General features: G+C 33.8%; 4 protein-coding genes across 8 annotated transcripts; 3 read left to right on the plus strand and 1 right to left on the minus strand.

Annotated features, from left to right (window-relative positions):
• The first annotated feature begins 440 nt into the window (after window positions 1-440).
• On the plus strand, window positions 441-2,697 carry LOC21405270 (growth-regulating factor 9). Its single transcript, XM_010094559.2, has 4 exons — window positions 441-583; window positions 737-973; window positions 1,343-1,960; window positions 2,046-2,697. Exons 1-4 carry the CDS (start codon window positions 553-555, stop codon window positions 2,444-2,446), a joined length of 1,287 nt encoding a protein of 428 aa, XP_010092861.2. The 5' UTR covers window positions 441-552; the 3' UTR covers window positions 2,447-2,697.
• A 652-nt stretch (window positions 2,698-3,349) lies between these two features.
• On the minus strand, window positions 3,350-5,357 carry LOC21405271 (serine/threonine-protein kinase Aurora-3). 3 transcript variants are annotated; one of them, XM_024163276.1, is made up of 6 exons: window positions 5,114-5,357; window positions 4,776-5,018; window positions 4,577-4,672; window positions 3,948-4,123; window positions 3,776-3,848; window positions 3,350-3,700 (listed from the first exon to the last, which is right to left on the minus strand). In XM_024163276.1, the coding sequence occupies exons 1-6, from the start codon at window positions 5,240-5,242 to the stop codon at window positions 3,599-3,601; spliced, it is 819 nt and encodes a 272-aa protein (XP_024019044.1). In that variant the 5' UTR covers window positions 5,243-5,357; the 3' UTR covers window positions 3,350-3,598. The 3 variants fall into 3 exon arrangements, with proteins under 3 accessions (XP_024019044.1, XP_010092862.1, XP_024019045.1); XM_010094560.2 differs by having other exon boundaries at window positions 3,948-4,162; XM_024163277.1 differs by lacking the exon at window positions 4,577-4,672 and having other exon boundaries at window positions 3,948-4,162.
• A 5,430-nt stretch (window positions 5,358-10,787) lies between these two features.
• On the plus strand, window positions 10,788-12,596 carry LOC21405274 (DEAD-box ATP-dependent RNA helicase 32). The gene is made up of 3 exons (XM_024163298.1): window positions 10,788-11,333; window positions 12,083-12,308; window positions 12,495-12,596. Exons 1-3 carry the CDS (start codon window positions 11,229-11,231, stop codon window positions 12,506-12,508), a joined length of 345 nt encoding a protein of 114 aa, XP_024019066.1. The 5' UTR covers window positions 10,788-11,228; the 3' UTR covers window positions 12,509-12,596.
• A 2,487-nt stretch (window positions 12,597-15,083) lies between these two features.
• On the plus strand, window positions 15,084-25,287 carry LOC21405275 (DEAD-box ATP-dependent RNA helicase 32). Of its 3 annotated transcripts, XM_024163287.1 has the most exons (3): window positions 15,084-15,555; window positions 24,655-24,853; window positions 24,955-25,287. In XM_024163287.1, the coding sequence occupies exons 1-2, from the start codon at window positions 15,178-15,180 to the stop codon at window positions 24,724-24,726; spliced, it is 450 nt and encodes a 149-aa protein (XP_024019055.1). In that variant the 5' UTR covers window positions 15,084-15,177; the 3' UTR covers window positions 24,727-24,853; window positions 24,955-25,287. The 3 variants fall into 3 exon arrangements, with proteins under 3 accessions (XP_024019055.1, XP_024019056.1, XP_024019054.1); XM_024163288.1 differs by lacking the exons at window positions 24,655-24,853; window positions 24,955-25,287 and adding an exon at window positions 23,149-23,373; XM_024163286.1 differs by lacking the exons at window positions 24,655-24,853; window positions 24,955-25,287 and adding an exon at window positions 23,154-23,373.
• The last annotated feature ends 104 nt before the right edge of the window (window positions 25,288-25,391 follow it).

Here is a 25,391-nt window from a genome sequence, read left to right on the forward strand (position 1 = left end):
AACGGACCCTTCTAAATTTTTTAAATTTTAAAGTTTTTATTTATAATTTATCATATTGCCCTTTCTAAAATAACCGTGTGACCCCGAAAAAGATAAAAAATTGTTAAAAATTTCACGTCCCAATAACACAAATATTAAAATTGTAACTTATGAATTTAAACAGAAAATTTAAATAAAAATTTAATTTTTTATAAGAAAAATATATTATAATAATTAAAAAGACGTAAAGTGTCGTTAAAACTTATGAACCAACATCAAAATTTTGTACTACTTTAAGTTGTAGGAGGCAAAAAATGAGATAAGTGCTATTTTTTGGGGTTAAATTTGAAATTAAAGTTTTTTTCAAAATGCCTCGTCGTCCCCTCTCTCTCTCTCTCTCTCTCTCTCTCTTCTGTGTGTGTGTGTGTGTGTGTTTTGTGTTTTTTTTTTTTTTTTTTTCAGATCTCTTTCTTTTTCAGCTTTATTATGGTCTCCCTCTGTCTCACGCATAAACACAATACATTGAGACCCTGCTCTAATTCAACCTTCTCACTGACCATGTCGCGTTGAAACATGGATTCTCAAAGCGTCCCTTCACTCTCTGGTTACTATTAAATATTACCACATTTAATTCTCTTTTTGTAATTTCTGTTTTTTTTTTTTGATAATTGTAATTTCTGTTTTGTTTGTTTCTCAATATGGATTCTTCTGTACGCTACAATCTTTTTATATATGCGTGTCTGTGTGTGTTGTGAAGGTGGTCGTGGATTGGGGAAGAAGGAATGGACGGCGGTGATGCATGGAGAGAAGATCAGTAAGCTCAAGGAAGAATCTTGTCCGTTGATCAAGCCTGTTTTTACTATAACTCAGTTACAGGAGTTTCAGCAGCAAACTCTAATCCACAGGCATATAGCAGCTGGTCTTCCTGTTCCTCTCCATCTTGTGATACCCATTTGGGAGAGCGTTGCGTATTCACTTGGGACTTCTGATTTTGGTATTTTTAAGCAATTTCCTTGCTGCAAGTCCTTCCATTTTGGTGTGTGTGTGTGTGTAATTTTTATACGTTTGCATGAAGTTATATGCCAAAATTGGTACTGGGTCGATCTTTAACTCTGCTTTAGCTTCATCATTCTTGTACCATTTAATAGTGCCAGAAAAAAAAAAAGAAGATTTTTAGTTGGGGATTGTTTTATTTATTACTTGTGTTTTTTGGGTATGAAATTTTATGCTGGCTAGAGGGTATTACAATAACTGTTGCACATAAGAATTCAAGTAGAATTTTCCCGATGAAAAGAATTTTCCTGGTTTTTGCTTATTGTTTCTGGGTGTTTTGACTGTTGAAGTTTTAATTGATTGTTTTCAGTTAGAGGGTTTAGTTCACAGGGGTTTGACTATAGACACATGATGGAGCCTGAGCCAATGAGGTGTAGAAGAACTGATGGGAAGAAGTGGAGATGTAGTAAGAAAGTAGTTGCTGGTGAGAAATACTGTGAGCGGCACATGCACAGAGGCCGTCAACGTTCAAGAAAGCTTGTGGAAGCATCATCAGGAATTGCTTCTCCTTCAAATCCCACAACCACAAGACCGGAAAAATCGAAAACCGAATCGGTACAAAATCCGAGCTCAAACCTTTTGGGGCTTCAACTTATGACCCCATCCACTGATGTTACTAATGTCAGCCATGGTGGTACCACTATCACTAGTAACCTTAGTAAGAAACGAGTTACTTATGTCACTTCACCATATATAGCCACAAACATTACTCGTGGAAGTGGAGTCATCACTTCTGTGATGGCGACAAACAACTCCAACCCTGTTTTGTCAAGCACTAAGAGTAACCAGAATGTTGGGAACCACATGAATGAGATGTATTTTGGTAATACTAGTACTATTAAAGGAAGCAGCAATAACAACAAGAATATTAGTGTTGGCAGAACTATGTCGCCAGGATTAGGCTTCTCTCCAAAAAGTGTTCTTCAAGGTAGTATTTTCCGAACTATTCAACCCCTTTTGTGATATATTGTACACCCTTTAGGCATTCATGTTTTGTAGCTGCTGTCTTTCAGTTGTTCGTCGCAATGACTTGTGCATCGACAAGAGAAATGGCACAGAGCTTGAACTGGGGAGGTGTAGGAGAACTGACGGGAAGAAGTGGAGGTGCCGCAGGGATGTAATCCCTGATCAGAAATATTGTGCCTGCCATATGCACAGAGGTGCCAAGAAGCTTGCAAAACCCTTTGAACCAACCGCTTCATCTGCCGTTACAAACACTGCTCCGCTTCCTCCAGCCACAGCCACATCCTGCAGGACTGATCGCACAAGCCCGAACACAAATCTCTCGATCTCCATCCCAGTAAGTCCCTATCCCATTAGCAACGATGAGAAAAGTGATTCTGGCAATAGCAGTGATACAACCATCTCTGATACTAGCATCAGTGCTTATGCCATAAGTAAGGTGCCCTCCTGAGATGACCACCAAGAAGATTATCCTATCAAACTTGTTGGCACTATTTTATGAGTTTTTGGTGGAATTGCTGTTTAGATACAATGTAAAAGGGGGTTCCCGTATTTTTCTATTTAGCCTTTTCAGGCGGCGTTTAATATAAGCAAAGAAGATAGGAGAAAAAGTCAATTTGTACTAGCATATGTAGAATCCAACTGATCCTAAATTTTGTACACAGCTGACATTAAAAAGCCTGCTATATAGCTACTAGTGTTTATTTTGGTATGTTTAGTTGTGAAACTTCTGGTCTTAAATATGTATGCAAGTCTAGCTAATAGCTTAGGGCCCTCTATCACCGTGTAATGAGGAAGAGCTTATAACGGAAGAGGGTCCACATAGTTGGATTTCTTATTTATAAAATAAAACTTTGCTAGGTAATAAAGAGTAATTAATTTCTCTAAAATGTAGTCTGCAAAATTTAGATCGAGTGTGTTAGACTGACGTGATAACCAACTACACCACAACACTTCCTTGTTCTCATTGGCAATATATTTGGATCAAGTGCTAAGGCATTTCTGCAAAATTTGTGATTTTTCTGCTGATTATTGCTCATTCCAGTTTTGATGTGCTCGTGCTGTCAAGCCTGCTGTCTGATGCTTGAGAAATCTTGTCTGAATCATTCATTGTGGCTTTCCACATTTTTTTACGTTCAAACAATATCATAGTAAGCAATCCAATCTTTGAATGCACAGAAACTTAGACCTCATTCATTTCACCGATTCGAGTTTTCAGTTTTAGGTTTATACAGTAAAAAACTCTCAGAAAATGTCACATCTAACTTTTTTTTACTGCAGTGAAAAGCTTTCAGAAAATATTATATCTCAACTCGAATTAAAAATTTAAATCCACGAAGTGAACGAGGTCTTAGTACATCTAGTATAGGTAATCCGGTGATACTATGGTCAAGGTGATGAAACTCGTGAGACTATATTCATCATTCATCAACAAAAAAAGTCAGGTTTCCCCCGGGCCCAAATATGATAAATGAAATTCAATCTTGTATTTCTAGTTAGAAAGTTAAGTTCCTCTAAGCCAATATATTACAGCAGGCGAAACAGAACCAAACTCTGGTAAGTTCGCCACAGCCACAGTGGCAAGATGATAGAATTACGAATGCTAGTTCTCGCAGATACCAGAGGGATCTGCATTCTTGATTATCCAAGGGTGCTCCGTAATGTTCTGAAGAGAGAGCCTCTTTGAGGAGTCCTTCACTAGGAGCTGCACCAGAATCGTTTAACATAAACATCACATCGCTAATAATACTCATTAATAACACTAGGGTTAGAAACTTACCCTGCTAATAAGATCTTTGGCTTCAGCAGAAACATGTGGTATAGGAGGGTAACACAGATCAACTTTCACTATTCTGTAGTTGCAACACTACCAAAAGTCAGTTACTCTTGACCATTTCTATTTAATCCACAAAACAACATATACTAGCATTAGCCATTAATTACTGTCATACCTCTTGAATGTGTCTCTTTGAGTTTCAGCCTCAAAGGGAGGGACACCATAGAGGAACTCGTAACAAAGAATACCCAAAGTCCATTTATCAACAGCATGGTCGTGAGCTTTGTTCTCCACCATTTCTGGTGCCAAATAATCCAAAGTCCCACACATTGTGTGCCTCTTGCTGCTAGACTGCACAGACCATCCAAAGTCCGCTATTTTCAGTCGACCCTGTAGTTCAAATATGATCATCAACACAATCCAGTCACAACCTAAACTTCTGGGTGACAGGCGAAAACTGCTTACAGATCAATATTTCAATGGATTAGCTAAAAAAAAAAATTTTGAGTAAAGGGTTAATAAAAATAAACCTCCTTGTGTTTTATCGAAATGTCGTGTTTCACCGTTGAGTTTCAGAAATGCTACAAATATCCCTATGCTTTACAAAATCAAGTGAATATATAACTAATCCTATGAAATTAGACTTGCCATTTCTTAAACCATGTTAAAAACACAAGCGACTTTTAAGATGATTTGCAAAACGTAGAAGATAACTACAGCATTTCTAACAATATAACGTAAAACGCAACATTTCGATAAAACCCATCAACGAATTGTGTTATTATCCAATGAGTAAATGCGTACCCGATGATCAATCAACAAATTCTCCGGCTTTATATCCCTATGAATAACATGCTTCTCGTGACAATAAGCCAACGCTTGCGCAAGGCTTAGAATGTACTAACAACACAAGAAATACTAACTTCAATAGCAAAATTAAAGAATTAAAAACAAAAGGCACAAATTTATGAAACCCTAGAATGTGAAATCGAAGAGGATTTACCGTCGCGGCTTGCTTTTCCGAGAAATGTCCAGACTTCCTAAGCTCGCCATAGAGCTCACCGCCATGGGCGTACTCGAGAATCAAGAAGATCCGTTCTTCGTCGTGAAACCAGCCGTAGAGGCGTAGAACATTCTGGTGTCTTAAATTGGTCTGAATCTCCATCTCTCTCTTCAGCTGGTGATGCATTCCGTGCTTTTCGATCTGCTCCTTGAATATTATCTTCAACGCCACTACGTATTTGCTCTGCAACCATGATTTTTTCGATTTTCCGATCAAACAATCGGTGTTGATTTGGAAATTGAAGAAAACGAGAAATGGAAAAAGGATGAATTCTTCACCTTTGCTTCTCGGGCTAGATAGACTCTGCCGAATTTGCCTTTTCCGAGGGGTTTTCCGATCTCGAAGTCTTTCAGGGACCAGAATTTCTTCCGATTTGGTTCGTGGTGAATTTGAGTTTCCGACGCCATTTTCTGGTATTTGGGTGAAAACCAAAGAGAGAAAGATAAGGATTTCGAAATGGCAAGAACGAGGGAAATTCAGGGGTCTTTTGGGCAATATATGATAAATTATACTATTTTCATAATTACCTCCTAAATTATGTATTTTTTCAAAATATCTCCGATTTGTGAAAAATCACTTTATAGATGTTTATTTTAAAAATTCGTCTCTGATTTTAAATCACAATTTTTAATTCTTAACAATCTTTTTTTTTCATATAAAATTTAAATTTTAAAAATTAAAATTATAAATTATGATTTTAAATTTATAAACCAAATTTTTTATTAATATTCCTATTTTTATTTAATCATAATGCTGACCCATTACAAATTAATTGAAGCCATTAGATTCTAATTAAATTTGCAAAAATTATGATTTAATATTAAAAGATAATAAAGAAATAAAAAAATTATTTTAAAAAACAATACAAAAAAATTAAAAAATTAAAAAAAAATCCATTTCGAATGCCCCATAATGGATCTCAACGGCCTGAGCTTGAAAGAGCCACGTTTGTGATAGTGTTTTGGTCTGCGCGGGCAGGTATGTTTGTAACGGATTGGGCTCGATGGTGGATATGAGGCTCATGTTGTAGGGGGTCTCAAAGAGAACGAATATAATTTATAGACTCCGTTTATTTTATCGATTTGAGTTTAAAATTTAAATTTTATTATAGTAAAAATCTCTCATAAATAGTTATATTTATTTTTTTTATTACAGTAAAAAATTATCACATAAAATTATATCTCATTTTAAATTAAAAACTCAAATCAATGAATTAAACGGGCTTTAAGTTTGTAACGACGGATCTAGTTTGCAGTAATGTGTTGAGTCATCTTTAAGTCATGGGTAATCACAATGTCTTGGCCTCGACAATGGTCGAAGATTTGAATCTCTCTTTTTCGGTCTTTGCTTTGAATCTTCTTTAATTTTTCTAAAATAAATGTAATAGTAAATTTTCTTTTTTGTATGAAAAGATTTTTCATGTCTAAAGTTTCAATAGTAAAAAATATAGATATAGAGAAATGAAATTATTAAAGTAATGAATTAAAATAAATGTTTGGTGTGAAAGAAAATCAAAGTTACAAAGAAGTAATTTGGAGTGATAGAGACGGGTAAAAAAAAAATTCGAACATTTTAAAAGTACATGAGGTGTGTATTTAGAATAAAGTGTGGAGCGTAAAAAAGAGTATGTGAATAAAATCATCTTATTTAAAATCAAACGATTCCTTTCATTTTTTAATATTAAACTGCTTATTTCGTGTCAATTATTTATTTTTGCTATGACAAATTTTACCATAGCTATTTTTGTTTCTTGTTATTGCCTATTGGTATTTTTTATATAGATCTAAATCAATTCTTTCAAAATTTTTAATTAACTTTTGTCTAAGACCCCAAATTTACTTTAGTCGACAATGGATGTCAACTTCATTAGGATTTTTTGATGCACCTCCTAATTCCTAGTACCCCATCAAGTTTTTGGGGAAAAAAAAAAAGAATTATCATTCCTTCTTATAAAAAAAATAGTCCCCTAAAACAAATATATCTTTACAGTAGGGTTGGAAAAATAAACAGAATATATTGTCAAACTGTCATATATGTATTAAAAAACAGTCTCTTGTTCCAAGAGTAAAAAAATGAGTGCTACCTTCACGAGATCCTACCATTAAAAAAAAAAAACTCAGCTGTACAGTCACTTCAGCACATTCACCAGCATCGGTTTCTCCATTAACAACCTGGCTATTATTTACGCCAAAATCGCACCCATAAATCTCCAACTTTTGAAATTTTCAAATCGCCTTCCAGGCTTCCATGCATTCCAAACTGCATCGTCATAGATTGACATAAGCTTGTGTTTGTAAGAATTTTTATTCATTATTAATGTCGGTGATGTGCCCACTACGTGTGTGCCTACCGCTCCATTTAAGAAAAGGTAAATAATGGGACAAAATTAAAGATTGTTTAAAAAATTAAGGGGTCATTTGGTTCATAAATTTAAATTTATTTTCAATTTATGTGTTTTTTTTTTTTTAAATATTATAACGAATCACGAACTATAATTCGAATCATGATATGAATTTTTATTTTAAACGCACGTTAAATTATAAACATTATTTTTTCCCAACGGCTAGTTCCCACTTTAGGATGTGAGGGGATTAATAATCATCCATGATAAATACATAAATAACAACTAAGCCGACATGACACATTGACATTGGTATTCTCATAAATCAAGATAGTGGGCTTTTTTTTTTTTCCAAACAAAAAGCAATTAATTATGTTATGTATGGGCAGGGGCAGCAAACATGTTGGGAGATGCCAACGGGTACTCCCACAAAATAAATAAATAATTTATTCCTAAATAAATAAGATAACGGGCTTTTGCACAACGGCTACATTTTTCTTTTTTAGTTTATTCCTTATTCCCGGCTACATTTTATATATAAATACCATTCATATATAAATGGTGGGAATAAGCCTGACTCTTCCTTTCTCATACTGCAAACTATAATCTTTTGCCTTACACAGCTCTGAAATACACTCTGTTCTAATTTCACCTGTTCGAGCTTTCTCTTTCTTTCATGCCTTGAAAATCAAGAACTACTACTAATAAATGGCGGAAGGCGTACTCTTCAGCGTTGTTTGAAGGAATCCTTACAAACTTGGCTTTCGAAGCTCTCGAGAAAATCAGATTGCCGTTCGGGGTTAAGGACGAGCTCCGAAAACTCGAGGCCACCGCCGCCACGACCGAAGCTGCGCTTATTGATGCAGAGGAGAAGGCAAAGAAGGTACGCATTTTCTTCTCAAGCTCAAACCAGCTTGTCTTAAGAGTGAAAATGGATAATAAAATCAAACAATTTAGAGAGATGCTAGATGATATGAAAGGTAATCGGGTTTTTCTTCGATTAAATGCGCGCAATGAAGAGATCGCGCGTCTCCCCTCTACATTGGGCGGGAGGGAGATTCGTTGTTTTTTAATCGATGATAGTAAGAAAGAGAAACTGTACCTTTTATTAGACAACAATATTGAAACTGAAAAAATGATGTCCATTGTTCCGTTAGTTGGCATGGGAGGAATAGGCAAAACCACACTTGCTCAATTTTTGTTGAATAATGAGCTAGTGTAAAAGCATTTTTACAACAAAACTTATTAGGTATGTGTTTCTGATTTTTTGATTTGAAGTTACTTATTTAAAAAATTATTAGATCCATGACTAATATAAGTCCATAACAACATCTTGATTTAAAGAAATTACAAAATCAGTTTAGACGAAAGGTAGGAGATAAGAGATACCTTCTTGTATTAGATGATGTTTGGAATGAGGATAGTAACAAATGAGATGGGCTTAAAACATTCTTAAAGCTAGGTGCAAAGGGCAGCCAAATATTACTAATTACTACGAGTATAAGGGTTGCCTAGTAACGACACATTTATAAAAACACATATGATAAAACACATTTATAAAAACACATATGAGAAGTGGTTTGGATAAAAATATCCCCTTGAAATTTATTTGAGAAAACAGCATTTGAGGAAAGAAATTATGATCCGTTTGAGATAGACAATGGACTTGTAGAAATAGAAAAGGATATTGTCGACAAATATAAAGGAGTTCCTCTTGCTATAAAGACAATAGGGGGACTATTAGAAAGAAAGAAATATTCCTCACAAAAACCCTTAATGAACTTGCAAAAGTAGCTTATCAAAATGATATATGGTAACAATATATCATGCCGAATTAAGTTACAATAGTCTTCCATCGCACTTGAAACATTGTTTTGCTTACTGTAGCTTTTTCTAAAGGATTTCGGATTGATATACAACAGCTTATCAAAATGATAGATGGTAACAATATCATGCCGAATTAAGTTACAATAGTCTTCCATCGCACTTGAAACATTGTTTTGCTTACTGTAGCTTTTTCTAAAGGATTTCGGATCGATATACAACAGCTAATAAAACTTTAGATGACACAAGGGTTTACCACACCTAATAACAACAGTAGGCAACTAGAAAATATTGATTATGAGTATTTCTGGGGTGCCTTTTCCATTAAGTTGAAATTGGTGAGTTGTCATCAAGATCTATAGCTACTATAAATGCAAGGTCTCATGTTTGTTCTTGCAAGTTTAGGGGTCTTGCATACAGATTACTTCGTATCTTTTCTTTTGAGAGCTGGGTGAGGAAATTTGGGAGGAACTCACCGTAATCGGGGGTTTTTTTTTTTTTTCACTCTCACACACACACACACTGACACGCACAAAAGCTCAAAGAGTGCTTCAAAATAAAACACATAAGGCTAGTTCTAGCTAATTTATGAATTCAACCATTCTAGAAATCATTACTGTCTTTTAACTTTGTAAAAATAGGGCACAACAAATTTTAAATTGCAATATATATTCTTAATTGTGAGGTGTGTTATGAGTATTTTTTTAAAATACTATTGTCTTTAAAAGTAATTTTATTAATGGGTAGTTAATTAATATTAAAAAAAGTGTGTACAAAGTAGAAAATGGTGTGTCAATAGATGCAGTACACATACAATAAAATCTGAAATATAATATGTGTGTATATATGGATTAGCTATCTACTTAAAATAATAATAAAAAAAAGAACTTTGGCCAAAAATTTTGAGTTGGGTGAAGAAATGGTTACCGAACTCAATTTTTCTACGAAATTCAAAGGTGAATGAATCTTTTTGATAAATATAAAATGGGGTTTTTTTTTTGCATAGTTATGTTTCTCTTTTTTAATGTGCATTGTATTAATTATTTATTTTAAATCATCATAATTACTCTACCTAAAACCCTTACATTAAATAGTTTACTTTAAACAATTTTTCTTAAATATTTCTTTTACACATTTAATTTCATTTGATCATTAACGCTTGCTATTTGTTTTTTGCGTTAGAGTTCTGTAAAAGGACTAACCAAATTCTTCAATTTTTATATATTAATATATGTGGATATGCACACATATTTGCCCACACAGGAATCCTCACTAAATTCCTAAGAAAACTTTTGAAAGGGCCTTACGCCATAGGCAAAATGTGAGATCCAAGTGCAAAATGTGCAAAGGGCCATAGGCCCTGTTCAAAAAAAGAAAAAAAAAAGAAAAAAAGAGGGAATGAGATATGCTAATAGATCACCATTTACCTAATTTATCATGTAAAAAAATAATACATACTTAAATTAGGTCCTCAATATTTAGAGTAAATGCATCTTAAATTATATATTTTTTATAATTGAACTCAAATTTTTATTTTGGCAAATCGAACCCAAAACTTTAAACAATTACAATTGAAGTACATTAATGACGTTATTAAATTAACAATTGCAAACATAAAATTTACATGAGACATGACTTAAAAAATGACGATATTTATCTTTTATGTGCTAATTTAATATTTAAATCGTCAATTTAATAACATTTAATAACTATTAAATCTCAATTATAACAAATTCTAAAATTTAAGGTGCATTTTGTTAAATTAAAAGTTCTGATGGCATTATTCAAAAAATGAATAGTTTAGGTTCAACGGTAACGGTACAATTTACCCCAATATTTAAGTCATTTTCCTCGAATCCCTAATTTCAATGGCTTCCCAAAATCCTCGACCCCTCAGGGTCAGGCAAAACCCTACCATCCATCATCTTCCACCTTCGTATTCATAAATCTCAAGCATGAGGAAACCCAAATCGACGGTCGTTCGCAAGCAGAGCCGCCAATCGGAGGACAGCGAGATCGAGCTTCTCAACTCATGGATCAGCGCCCAGAAACCGTAATCCGGCTTCAACCCCCTGTCGCTTCCTCCCCTGCCCCCCGGCGCCCCCATCGGCCGCCTCTTCGACGGCGATAAGGCGTCATTTTCGCGCTTCTCCGGCGCCATAATTTTCAGCCATCTGCCCCTCTCGCGGAAGACCCAGAAGGGTCTCCGACAGTCCAAGTACCTTAAGATGACAGAGATTCAGACGGCGTCTTTGCCCCACGCGCTTGCCGGTAGGGACGTTGTTGTCGGCGCCAAGAAACGCTCTGGAAAGACTCTTGCTTTTGTTGTTCCGGTGAGTTTGATTCTGGATATTGCTGTTTATTATGAAAATAAAGTCAATTTCGGATTTTGTTTTGCCGTTGAGATGAAGTTTTTAGCTCTTTTTGCTCCGGTGAGATGAAAAATTTACTTTTGTTTTTGTTTTTTGTTTTTTTTTGTTTTGTTTTGTTTTTGTTTTTTGTTTTTTTTTTTCGTTTTTACGAAGATAATGCTTTTAGAGCTTTTTTTATGATGAGTATTTGGATTTCATTTGTATTAGATAGAACAAATGGGGATTCTGTTGAAGGTTTTAGTGCCTGAATTCCAGATATTAATAGGGTTTACTTTGTTATATTTGATGACTTTTTTTTTATCTTGGGAATGAATTATATAATTGTTCTTGTGTGATGCAAAGAGGTAGAGGAGTCCTCAGCAGCAGTTGTAGTACTAATTTCTCCTTAAAGCTCCCCTGTTCCATGAACAATCTCAAATCGGCGAAAGCTAGTTAGTATTATGGAAAATGTGTACGTTGAGTTTATTGGTTTTGGAGCAGTTTTGGTGATGACTTTTTTTTTTTCCTTCTTTTTTTTTGGGGGGGGGGGGGGGGGGGGGGGGGGGGGTTGAATCTTTGTGAGTTTGCGGAGCAAGAAAAGGAAAGATACTTGGGAGTCCTTTTAGGTTTTTTTATTCTTTGAATTTAAGAAATTTATTAGTTTGATTAATTCTTCTTCTATTAGCCTCTTTTTAGTTCATAATAAATTAGCCTTATTTGTTTGATTTCAGGTTTTGGAAAAATTGTTTCGAGAGAGATATACCCCTGGGCGTGGAGTTGGAAGCATCATTCTATGTCCCACACGGGAGTTAGCGTGTCAAACTTTTGAAGTATTTAAATCAGTGGCAAGGCACCATAGTTTTAGTATTGGTCTTCTCACTGGGGGTGGGAATTCTGTAGACTTGGAGGAGAAAGATCACGGGAATGACATTAACATATTGGTCTGCACTCCTTCAGGTCTTTGTTAGGTTCTTTTTTTGCTTGAAATTTTGTTTTCTTCGGTTTCCGAACAGAAAATCTTGCAACTGATTGTATGATTCTTCAATTATGCAATTTAGAAAAGAATATGTTTTGCAGGCAGAAGTAAAAGTTATCCACCAATTATGTTGCTAATTCTGGTTAAATTCCTTTGCTGGGGAACAGGTTTTGGTCCTTGATGATGTGGATTCTCTTCCTAAACCGAAATTTGGGAGCATCCTCAATGCAGTCGTTTCACAGCTTCCTGAGAAAAGACAAACCTTGCTCTTCCGAAAAACTTCCGACTAGAAAAAAATCGGTTCAACACCTTGAAAGACTGATCTTGAATGATCCAGAGTATATCACACTCCATTAATATTAGAATATTTATTTAGTTTTGAGTTATAAACTGTTAAATTTATGAGAGGTCCCACTTCTCCTCTTTCTAGATTTAGTGAAAATTGTTTTATCTTAAACCCTAAACTCTTTGGCCTGTTTAGTTTGTTGATTTGAGTTTTTAATTTGAGTTGAGATGTGACTTTATGTGAGAATTTTTTACTGAGTAAAACTCAAATTTTAAATTCGAATCGGTGAAATGAACGGGGCCTTTATGTCAAGTTTAATTCCCACTTAAAATTCCGTTCTTTATGTCAAGTTTAGTTCTCACTTAAAATTCCATTAAAATTTAGATGGAAAACTATAACAATCTCGTAATTTAACCTTAAATAGTGAGCAATCTAGTAATTTTATAATATTCTTTTTTTTTCTTTATACGTTTTCACGTAATATGCTCACACAAATATAACCATCTTTTATGTACACATATACGAAGCTGGTGATATACTAGTAGATCATAACCTAAATTATTTCACTATGATGTATATATAACAAAAAAAATTATTAAAATTGAAGAGCTAAACAATAAATAGATACATTGGCCCAAACGTTTATTGTGGTCTTGGAACTCGTTTTGATTTTTGAATGTTTTGTCGTTGAGAAACTCTCCAAGAGAAAAGAGAGGACTCCCTGCCGGCAGCAGTGCAAGGCCTCATCCCTGACAACGAACTTGCGACGACCGTCTCTCTCCTGCTCGATGGCAAGATCTCCTCTCTCTCCCGTCGGACGATTTCACCACAGCCCATGGTAGCGCGACGACCGTCTCTCCATGGCGACATGAACCCTTTTGTATGTTCTTGTCAAACAGATTTCTAAAATACGTTTGCTTGAAAGTGTATGTTTTTTTTTTTTGTTTTGTTTTTTTTGTTTTTTTTCATTTTGACTGAGCATAGCTTCTCACGGGGGATGAGAAAATCAGCCATTCATCATGCCATGGATGGAGAGGGGAATCGAAGGAGGAGCTTGCCAGAGGTGGAGGAGGAGCTCGCCGGAGGTGGAGGAGTTCGTCCGCGATGAGTGGTGGAAGGCGACAATAGGGAACAATTTTTTTAGAATGAATATTGTAATTTGGTGTTGAATCACGTGAGAGAGGTCTTATTTTAGTTTGGTGTTCTTTCATTTTTTTGACCATTTAATTCAAATCTAATGATTCTTTTAACGCACCTTAATCATTTCTAAAATTTAGTGTAGAAATTATATTATTATTGCATACTAATAGAAAATTTTACATAAATATTTACAGTATGTACAATATATTTATAATTTTCAATAGGTTTTAATAACTATTTCAGTAAAATTTTAAATTATTACATGACAGGATGAATATATGTTTATCTTTGTTAAATTTTAGAAATTGTTTAGTCAGTTTTACTTCAAGGATCAAAATTGTCTTAAAGTTGAGAAACTAAATGTCTAAATTAAAAATTCAGGACTAATTAAGTTAAAACATTGAGTATAATTCAGCTAAAATTTCTCATTGGAGCTCTCGCATTCCCTTGTTCATGCTCCTTGCATTGTCAAGATTTTTCAACTTCCACATGGAACTCAAATTTAGACTGCACCAACGCTGAGCTTACATCTTATTTTCACGCTTAGGAAGTTTATGGGTGGAAATAATGTGCTTTTCAATTATCATCATTGTGTGCGCGGGGGTGTGTGAAGTTTTTGTAGAGAATATAGTTTTCTGATATAAGTTTTTGTTTAATGCAAACTTATAGGTCCACAGGCTTGAATATTTGATTACTTTTAGGTTTTAATTCTTTGTATTTTGAAAATTTTATTTATTTGATTAGTTCTGGTATGTAATAAGTGCACCTTTCTGCCATATTGCTTAAAAAGTAATTAAAGAAATTTAAAGACTTGATTTGTCAGTTAGCTGGACCTAAAAGATTGTTGACAAAAAGAAAAGAAATGTATATATTATACTAAATATGAAAAAAAAAATTGTACTATATGCAAAATGGTATTATGAGTCTTGATTTATCAAAAAAAAAAAAAATTATTATCAGCTTCAGTTAATCCAATATAACTTTTCTTCTATAATAAATTTATACTATATATGACCATAACTTTGGAGGTTGGTTTATCGGTGAATATCTTTATTAGAAAGATTAAAGAAACAAAATTATTCTTTTTTTTTTTTGTAAAAGTATTTTTATTTTTGGTGTTGTATCTAAAATGTTTTCAATTTAGTTTCTAATTTTTAAATAAGTCTATCAAATATTAAACAACTAAAGACTATGGAGTAACTGTCTAACTGATACCAAAACAGATTAAGGACTACATATGAAATATTTTAAAAGTCAAGACACAAAAATGAAAGTGAGGGTAAAACCGTAAGAATAATTTGTGGTACGTTTAACGTGGCAATCATAAATCATACTGTTAAAATTCATCCCCCGACTCCTCACTCCTCAGACGAAACCCTAACAACCATCATCATCTTCCTCCTTCGTATCCCCAAATCTCAAGCATGAGAAAGCCAAAATCAACGCCCGTCCGCAAGCAGAGCCGTCCATCGGAAGACTACGAGATCGAGCTTCTCAACTCATGGATAAATGCCCAAAAACCCGACCGCGGCTCTAACCCTCTGTCGCTCCCTCCCCTGCCCTCCGATGCTCCCGTTGGCTGCCTCCTCGACGGCGGTGCAGCGTCGTTCTCTCGTTTCTCCGGTGCCAGAATGTTCAGCCAGCTCCCCCTCTCGCGGAGGACCATGAAGGGCCTCCGACAGTCCAAGTACTTGAAGATGACGGAGATCCAGACGGCGTCTTTGCCTCACGCGCTCGCCGGTAGGGACGTTCTTCTCGCTGCCAAGGAAAGCTCCGGCAGGATTCTGGCTTTTGTTATCCCGGTGAGTTTTGTTCTATTTGGTTTCTCAGAGACCGGATATTTATGGGATCTTTGTTTTAAGAGCTGGTCTTTAGTTTTGAATCATGTTGTTAATTTTTTATGGTAATTGAATTGATAATAAAATATAATCTTCTTTCATAAAAAATTTAAATTTTAAAAATTGAATAATGGTTTTAAACCGGCGAACCAAATGTTGCAAGTGTTTCTTCAAGTGATTGTGAAAATAGAGTCAATTTTGGATTTTGTTTTGCCGGTGACAAAATTTTTTAGCTTTTTTTGCTCCGGTGAGTTTTTCTTTTGGAGGTTTTCTAAATTTTCTTTTGCCGATGAGATGAAAAATTTTAGCGTAGATAAATATGCTTTTGGAGCTTTTTCGGTGTTGGACATATGGATTTCATTTGTATTAAATAGAACACGTGAAGGTTTATAGGATGTAGGGACATTCTCAAATCGATAAAAACCAGTTAGTATTATGGAAAATGTGGACGTTTGAGTTTGTTTCTTTTGGAACAGTTTTGGTGATGGCATTGGTTTCTTTTTTTTTTTCTTTTTTTTCCAAATTTTATATTCAAACCTATACCTATGAACTAAATGGAGTAAGAAAATGAAAGAAATTGAGATCCATTTTAGGGTCTTATTCTTTGAATTTTGGAAATTTTGGAAATTTCTTTTTCCACCCATAACTCTATTAATTTTAGGTTTTGGAAAAATTGTTACAAGCGTTAACAAAATTTCCTTTCCGTCAAGAGATCTAATAGTTTTTACACTCATCGCATTAATAATAGATTTTGTTAAATAATCTTGAACACAATTATTATTTTACCCACATACTTTAATTTTTATTCTAATTTATATGTGTTATAGTAAAATAAATAATAAATAAATATTTTAACAACATAATGACTCGGCAAATCCCCACTTCACAATTATAGTTTCTTTTTCTAAAAGGGTTTTGATGGGTCTTGGGCATTAGGAATTGTGGCATGAGTGTGGTCACCAGGAGGCGCAGCGGTGCGACGTCGGCGCGGTGTGGTGACTGCTTAAGGGTGGCCGAATTAGAGATAGGAGAGAAATAACCTGCTCTGATACCATATAGAAGAAATAAGATCGGAAAAATATGGCACACTTTTTCCATTGATGATGAAGAGTATAAATAGAGTTTAGAAATTAAACTTGAAACAGACGCAAAATCCTAAGAAGATAAACACAACAAACAATATCCTAACAAGATAATCAAAGCATTTGAATTTAAATCCTAGTGAGCTGAAATTAAAAACTTAATTTAAATTATGATTATCTCTAACATTTGACTCTAATTCTTAATTTTACTTTTAAATTTGAGCTAGCTAAGTTTGGATGTTCATATATTGGTCTATATTTGATATTTTTGCACCATGGGTTGATGATGTGTCTTTTCTTTTTCCTCCTTTGGTATAAAATGATATACATATGTGTATTTTAAAAATGAAAAATATATAACTTAAATTGTCTACGTAATCTCAGACTTATATATATTTGTGTGTATATTAAATGACTTATATATTAGATTACCTATATAACTTGTACATATTAGGTTACATATATAACTTGTTTAATAGGAATTAAAATCACTTGAATTTTATTTCCAACATTTTAATACAATTGAATCTACTAATTTACTTTTATTGTTAATGTTGTTATGTATTTAATCTTACTTAGACAACTTAACTATCTTGTAATAAAAAATATATAATAACTTAATGGTTGTGACGCCTCCCTTCCTAACGGCGGGTCGCCAACCTTAAACTACTACTAACATGCTGAGTTATAGTCTAATCTATTACTTGTTATTAGACTATTGTCTCTTTAATTTACGTTTTTATACCAGTAAATTTTTTTTCTTTAACCCTCGGGTTCTTAATATGTTCCTAGCATGTTCTTTTGTTATACAACAACTTATCCTTGCTCATACTTTAAGAAATCGGATATGAAACTATTCCCCGAAACTTATCTTAACTGATTACAGTATATTGTTCTTTACTAAGACAATGACCGTAACATCTTTTTCTTATCGAGACCCAACTTTCCGTTTCTCAAAACAAGTCTCTTTCCGGTACTAATAATTTCACAATCAGTACAGGTTCTATACTATTTTTCTGGACTGTCGAGTACCCTGGGTCAAACTTCTCATGTTCTTGGGTATCTCATTAATCAATTTCTCTTTCTGAAATTTTCATTTTAATCGATCCAGAATTGCCCAAAACCTTACCCTCGCGGCATTGGTTTTTTTAGCAGTTTCCCACTTTAACTAGCTTGGGAAAATTTTGTTTCAGGAACTTTTACTATTTTCCTTACTTCTAATATTTCTACTATTTTTCTAACTGATCATTTGGTCACAAACCAAACATTTCAGTTTTTCATAACCAAAATATACCCGTTAAAATTTCTAACTTTTAGCCGATATTTCACTATTCATAACTGATATTTACAAATTTTCTTCGTTAAAATATTCGTATTATAACTTTACATATTTCGAAAAATTTTACCCCGTACATAAAGTTTTTACATAACATTTTCTTGATTACATCGAAATTCTACTACTTACTATTCCGGAAAGGATTTCAGTCAAATACCGTACTGTCCGGATTAAACCTAAATTTTTTCCGGTCATTACAATGGTAGCCAATATTAAGATGTCAAGGTTCTTATTAATCAAAATCAAAATTAATAAAATGTTCCTTCTTCAATGATACTACCCTACATAATTTTCAAAATGCTAAATTTAATTTTTAGACACTTTTATTATTTCAAAATTTCTTCTGACTATTTCTATAAGACTATTAATTCTCGACCAATTCACACCCACTGTTTTATTTTGATTGGTTATTTTAATATTATCACATCTATCTTAGTCATTTGAAAATTATGTGAAGGTGTAATATTGAAAATATCCTACAAAAACATGTCCTTACTGTGACTAAAAGTAGCTCATGAAATTATAAAAAAAAGAAAAAAAAACAACACAAGAAAATTATTGTGATCAGAAGTACACTTTTTTGTAGTGTCTCCAGTATATTAGAATCAGTGGAGAGGTTGGAAAGGAAATTGTCGCTGAAATGGCTTTGTTTGAGAATTTTAAGCCGAACACACACCTTCAAACAAATGAGAGAGTTTCAGTTGGACTATATGAACGATACATCACTCGTGAACTAAAAGATTTTCAGGATTTATTTGCTTTTCTGAAGCCTTACCTTGATTCATTTGAGGAGCCTTCTGAAAATCCTGTTGAAGCGTCTATGTCAAATCAAATTGAAAATGAAGACGCTTCTGACTCAGATTCTGAAAATAATGTTGACTTGCCCAGCTCAGATTCTGGGAATGACGGAGCCGATGATGTGTTCGACTCAGATTCCGGTAACGAATGGGACGGTGATAATGAGAACGATGAAGCTGATGAGCAGCCCGGATCAGACTCTGGGAATGATGAAGGTGAAGACTCGATGATGAATGATGAGACTCGGTATTTTATCTAGTAAATTCTCGTTCTAACTTAGACTAATAACTTAAATTAACTCCCAGAAAGTGTCTGCATACCACAGATTAATTGCTATAAAAGCGAAACATGAATCAAACAGAGACTAACCAATAGTTTTACACTGCCATGTGTATAATACATACATACATAAATATATTAAAGTCAAAGATTACCTGCTGAGCAAGGAATTGAAAAATTTCACGTATGTTGGCCTCATTTTCACCATCCTCCTCGTTTTGGCCGTCATCCTCTCCATTTCCGTCTTCCTCCTCGTTCTCCTCATTTTCGTCAGTCTCCTCCCCATTATCCTCAGTACTTGAAATGTTGTCCTCCTCCTCCTCATCCTCTCCATTTTCGTCAGTCTCCTCCCCATTATCCTCAATACTTGAAATGTTGACCTCCTCCTCCTCTTCCTCCTCCTCCTCCGCCTCCTCTTCCTCCTCCTCATCATCATTCTCAGAATCTGAATTGCGGTCGGACGGGTCTTCACCTTTATCATTCTCAGAGTCTGAGCCGGGCTGCTCATCAGCTTCGTCGTTCTCATTATCACCGTCCCATTCGTTACCGGAATCTGAGTCGGACTCATCATCGGCTCCGTCGTTTGCAGAATCTGAGCTGGACAAGTCAACATTGTTTTCAGAATCTGAGTCAGAGGCGTCTTCATTTTTATTTGATTTGACTTAGACGCTTCAACGGGATTTTCAGAAGGCTCCTCAAATGAATCAAGGTAAGGCTTCAGAGAAGCAAGTAAATCCTGAAAATCTTTTGGTTCACGAGTGATGTATCGTTCATATAGTCCAATCGAAACTCTCTCATTTGTTTGAAGGTGTATGTTCGGCTTAAAATTCTCAAACGAAGCCATTTCAGCGAAAATTTCCTTTCCAACCTCTCCACTGATTCTAATATACTGAAGACACTACAAAAAAGTGTACTTTTGATCACAATAATTTTCTTGTGCTGTTTTTTTTTTCTTTTTTTATAATTTCATGAGCTACTTTTAGTCACAGCATTGTTGTGACTAAAAGGACATGTTTTTGTAGGATATTTCTAATATTACACCTTCACATATAATTTTTAAATGACTAAGAGAGATGTGATAATATTAAAGTAACCAATCAAAATAAAACAGTGGGTGTGAATTGGTCAAGAATTAATAGTCTTATAGAAATAGTTTGAAGAAATTTTGAAATAATAAAAGTGTCTAAAAATTAAATTTAACCTTTTGAAAATTATGTGGGGTAGTGTCCTTGATGAAGGAACATTTTGTTAATTTTGATTTTGATTAATAAGAAAATTGACATCTTAATATTGGCTACCATTAAGTTATTATATATTTTTCTTTTGAAAATTTGAAAATAGTAACATAGTTAAGAAAATTTGCGATCTATACACAATTTAAATTAATTCTAGGACTTATTCTGGGAAGCCAATTATTAGTTACTCAGACTATATTGCTAGACCACTTCTGGCAATTTCATAAAAAATGGGTCTACCCAAAGGATAAACAGTACTATCATCATATAATAAATAGTAAATACCCTTAATTGTTTCTTCCATTGGAAAAACGAATCAATCAAAATGATAGAAGAAGTAATCCAAAATGAATTTATTTACTTATAGAAGACACTTCAGATTCAAACTCCGAAATTTGTAGTATTTATTCGGAAGATATTAATTTTGAATTCGAAGATGATAGTAATAATGAAATAGAAGACCCAAACGATCTTTTGAACTAAATAAGTAAACTTAATGTATAACTATAGTCAACACACAAGCTATTCTCCTGTAGTAATTAAAGAATGCGAAGGTTTAGAACATAAAATATAATTTAACAAAGGAAGATTAGAAAATCCTTGTTCAAAGTGCAAATATTGTCCAGGATTTGAAAATAAAAGACAAGGTATTATATGCAGTCATGAAAATGTCTTAGTCAATTAGGAATAAACCCCCCAAATAAAACTCAAAGCCCAGTCATAGAAAAGGCAAATCTTGACTGCCAACGACAACAGACAGAACTATAGCAGGTTAAACTAGAAAATCAAAAATTAAAATTTCAAATAAAAAAATGTATTATGAATTTCAGATAGAGAGAAAAAAAAATTAAAAATGAAACCTTCACCCATCAAATTTCTATAAAGTTTTTCCCGGTCAATTTTGAAGAACACGAAGACGAGAATGAGGACGACGATGCTGCTAATTTAAGAGATTAAAATATTTGTTTTTATTTTTTTTATTATCAATACTTTTTAGTATTTCTTAATTAATTTACCTCTTAAGACTTAGTTTATTGTTGTGTTCACTATTTTATATTAATTATATTATTAGGATCATACAAAAAAAAAGAACTATTTGCGACGACATTTCTACGATGTCGTCGCAAATACTACACATAACTAGCAACGACAATGTAGTCGCAAAAGGTTTCAAGTCCATTTGCAACGACATTTTGTCGTCGCAAATAATCTATGACACGTCATCATCAACGACATATTCGACGGAACATTCATGACGACTTATTCACGACGACTGTCGTCGCAAATGTTTTTGTGACGACAACTCAAAATTGTGTCGTCACAAATAGATTATTTGCGACTAATTTTTTGTGGCGACTAATTTGCGACGACATGTCATCAAAAATGCTTTATTTGCGACAACATAACACCTATTTGCGACGACAACGAGTCGCCGCAAATGACCTTTTTACTTGTAGTGTTAGTTTTGTTATGTTATACATCGTTTTAATTGACAGTATAATTTATATTTCTTGTTCACTAATTGTTCAACACCTCTAAGCATATATACTAGTTTGCATCGTTTTCTTCTTATTTTTTTCCTAATATGTTTAGGTTCATAGATTCAAAGTTGTAACTGTAATAGTTTGCATTAGCTTCAGCCAAAAAAAGAAAAAAAATTGCTTCAGAAATATAAAGAAGTTGGCAATTATATGGAGTTATAATTAGTGTTGAAGAACACTTGTAAATTTGTAATAGAGTTGTGAATGAACAATGTATTATAACTATATTAAATGTATACATATATAGATATATATCATAAAAAAAAAAACAAGCGAAAAAAGAAAGTGTAGCAACTACAGCCTCCACATATAGGCAAGATAGATAAAAGAAAAATTCAATCAAATTAATATATTATTTATTGGTTGCTTTCCTAGGTTGGCCAATAAGAAACCGTTTATACAGAGAATCTCTCATTTTTAATGGGAGAAAAAACGGGACCACTTTGCCTGCAAGAAAATCATGATTACTTTGGGTGTTAATGTGAGCCCTTCGTTAACGTTGGGTAGGATCTCTCGGTTACAAAGAAAAGCGATCAAGGGGTTTGATGAGTCGGTTTTAGTCAAAGAAAATTGTATGTACTTTTAGTCAATGAAAAGTGCATGTATTTTGAGTCGAAGAAAATCATACGTACTTCTATAAGTGACAGAAAATTTGTTTTGACTAACACTCATTTTTAGTGTGTGTCAGTATTAGAGGATAAGCTTGTTGAAATGGAAATTTTGCTCTTGAAATGGTTCATTTGAGTATTTCAAGCAGAAATTCAAAAATCCAGAAAGTGATAAGGAGGTCGGTAATACTTTCAGACGTTTCAAGGCCTTAAACCTGGATAAATGTGATTGGAATGCTCCCAAGATCCCCAGTGCATTGACAACAGAAAAGGAGGGATCTCAAGCAATTGGGAATGGAAAATCAAACCATCAACCCATGGTGCAAAAATATCAAATATAGACCGATATATGAACATCTAAACTTAGCTAGCTCAAATTTAAAAGTAAAATTAAGAATTAGAGTCAAATGTTAGAGATAATCATAATTTAAATTAAGTTTTCAATTTCAGCTCACTAGGATTAAAATTCAAATGCTATGATTATCTTGTTAGGATATTGTTAGTTGTGTTTATCTTCCTAGGATTTTGCGTCTGTTTCAAGTTTAAATTATTTTAGATTAAGATAAGATTTGTTTGTTTAGATTATGATGAGATTTCTAAACTCTATTTATACTCTTCATCATCAATGGAAAAGGTGTGCCGTATTTTTCCAATCTTATTTCTTCTATATGGTATCAGAGCAGGTTGTTTCTCTCCTATCTCTAATTCGGCCACCCTCAAGCAGTCACCACGCCGCGCCGACGTCGCACCGCTGCACCTCCTGTTGACCACACTCATGCCATTCCTAATGCCCAAGACCCATCATAACCCTTTTAAAAAAAAGAACTATAATTGTGAAGTGGGAGATTTGCCGACTCATTAAGGAGTTAAAAGATTTATTTTATTATTTATTTTACCATGACAGATATAAATTAGAATAAAAAATTAAGGTATGTGGGTAAAATAGTAATTATGCTCAAGATTATTTAACAAAATCAATTATTAATACGATAAGTGTAAAAACAGTTAGATCTCTTAACGGAAAGGAAATTTTTTTAACGCTTCATTATTTATGGAGAACAGATGTTACTTGTTAAAGATTGAGAAGCAAAATGTCATAAGAAGTATAATTCAAGGAAAATTTTAGTAATTAATCTATTTTTATATCTGTAAAAAAGATGGATAAGTAGACATGTGACATTTGATGTGTCTTTTCTTTTCCTCCTTTGGTATAGAATCGTAGACATATGTGTATCTTAAAAATGAAAAATATATAACTTAAATTGTCTATCTAATCTCAGACATATATATTTGTGTATATTATATGATATTAATTAGCTTAAAACAATCAAACTGTTTAAGGATCGGAACTTCTTTTTTTTTGTCCTTTCTCATTACAATATCAACCAGATTATGATAAACAACAACGTATAAGCTAAATCATACCAAGGACGTAAGCGTTTGTTTTCTATATTCGTCACTGATTCTGAATCATGATTTATGGTTCTGTACAGCACGTAAAACGAAAATGGTTATGAATCATGATTCTGAATACACAAACCAACCATTACAAAGAGAATAAGCTGGCCGACCTTCGGTTTTTTGTTTTCCACCTAATATTCTACGCAATTAATCATTAATATCGTCTTAGCGGTAATTCCGAAAACACCATGTGTCTTGCCTAAATACTATAGTAGAGACGAGGCTTGAAATTTCTCAGATTTTTAAGGGTCCTGAAATTTTTTAAGATTGCACAAGGAGTGAGAGATGTCATTGGTGATAAAGCGAAAGACAACAAATCTAATATCGTTGATTTTGTAGCGGCTATAAGTGATGCAACTCTCGATCGAATGCATTATCTTCATGCAGCATTGACAGAAACCTTGAGGCTATACCCTGCAGTCCCCGTGGTAAAATCTGTAGGCCAAATAAGCATTATCTTTAGAAATGCACCATAAAGAAACTTCAGGTCCTAAACTACATCATGATAAACAGAGTGAAGGCTCTGCAGAAACTGGCGCTCCAAATCATGTATTAAACAAACGGAAATAACATATTTAAAAATATCTATGGTAAATAACAATTTAAAAAGTTAAAATTTACTGTAAATATAGTAATATACTTCGTGAATGAATCATGTGAATATTCTGTTTACTATAAATATTATTTAGAACTACTAACATGTTGTCTCTTGTGTTGTTTTAGGATGGGAGACGTGCAGATAGGGATGATATTCTCCCCGACGGCTTTAAAGTCAAGCAAGGAGATGGAGTATAGTACATGGCCTATGCAATGGGCAGAATCCTTATATTTAGGAAGAAGATGCCCAAGATTTCCGACCTGAAAGATGGATCAAGGATGGAAATTGAACCCGAATCGCCATTCAAGTTCGTAGCATTTTCATGTATGTATCATTGTTTTATCACATTTTCTCTACATGAAACTGTAATATAGAAATCAAACCAATATTATTTTCATTTTTCACCTTGTCGTATGATTTTGCAGGCGGGCCCTCGGATCTGTCTTGGGAAGGAATTTGCTTACCGGCAGATGAAGATTCTATCAATCGCCCTTCTTTGCTTCTTCCGCTTCAAATTAGCTGATGACACAAAACCTGTAAATTATAGAACCATGTTCACCCTTCACATTGATGGTAACCTCACTCTCTGTGCAGTTTTAAGGACAGCCGCATAAAAGAAGTCCAACATGTGAGCCAGAATGTAATAAATGTTCACTTAGATTAAAATTAACAATGATTCTAGCGTTGTATTGTATTGTGCTTTTACAATATGTAACAAAAGAAAAATATAAATAAAGCTTCTTCCCCTCCTAAATCTTAAATGATATTTGAAGTGTATATTGCTTTTGTGCTTAACTATTTGCTTGTGTATCTATACAAGCAAGGTAGTTGGGACTTCCCAATGTCTTTATAAGGTAATGGT

The sequence above is a fragment of the Morus notabilis genome, unplaced genomic scaffold (assembly GCF_000414095.1).
Source record: "Morus notabilis unplaced genomic scaffold, ASM41409v2 Scaffold594, whole genome shotgun sequence".
NCBI classification, from domain to species: Eukaryota; Viridiplantae; Streptophyta; class Magnoliopsida; order Rosales; family Moraceae; genus Morus; species Morus notabilis.

Bases quoted from the DNA above. Each gene is read 5' to 3' on its own strand.
- LOC21405275 (XM_024163286.1), top strand. From the start codon at position 15,178: ATGAGAAAGCCAAAATCAACGCCCGTCCGCAAGCAGAGCCGTCCATCG. The intron at 15,556-23,153 runs GTGAGTTTTGTT...GTATCAGAGCAG, and splicing joins TTCTGGCTTTTGTTATCCCG to GTTGTTTCTCTCCTATCTCT.
- LOC21405271 (XM_010094560.2), bottom strand. From the start codon at position 5,242: ATGGCGTCGGAAACTCAAATTCACCACGAACCAAATCGGAAGAAATTC. The intron at 5,019-5,113 runs GTGAAGAATTCA...TCATGGTTGCAG, and splicing joins ATCTAGCCCGAGAAGCAAAG to AGCAAATACGTAGTGGCGTT. The intron at 4,163-4,576 runs GTACGCATTTAC...TTTGAACTACAG, and splicing joins ATTTGTTGATTGATCATCGG to GGTCGACTGAAAATAGCGGA.
- LOC21405270 (XM_010094559.2), top strand. From the start codon at position 553: ATGGATTCTCAAAGCGTCCCTTCACTCTCTG. The intron at 974-1,342 runs GTATTTTTAAGC...GATTGTTTTCAG, and splicing joins ACTTGGGACTTCTGATTTTG to TTAGAGGGTTTAGTTCACAG. The intron at 1,961-2,045 runs GTAGTATTTTCC...GCTGTCTTTCAG, and splicing joins TCCAAAAAGTGTTCTTCAAG to TTGTTCGTCGCAATGACTTG.
- LOC21405274 (XM_024163298.1), top strand. From the start codon at position 11,229: ATGACAGAGATTCAGACGGCGTCTTTGCCCCACGCGCTTGCCGGTAGG. The intron at 11,334-12,082 runs GTGAGTTTGATT...GTTTGATTTCAG, and splicing joins CTCTTGCTTTTGTTGTTCCG to GTTTTGGAAAAATTGTTTCG.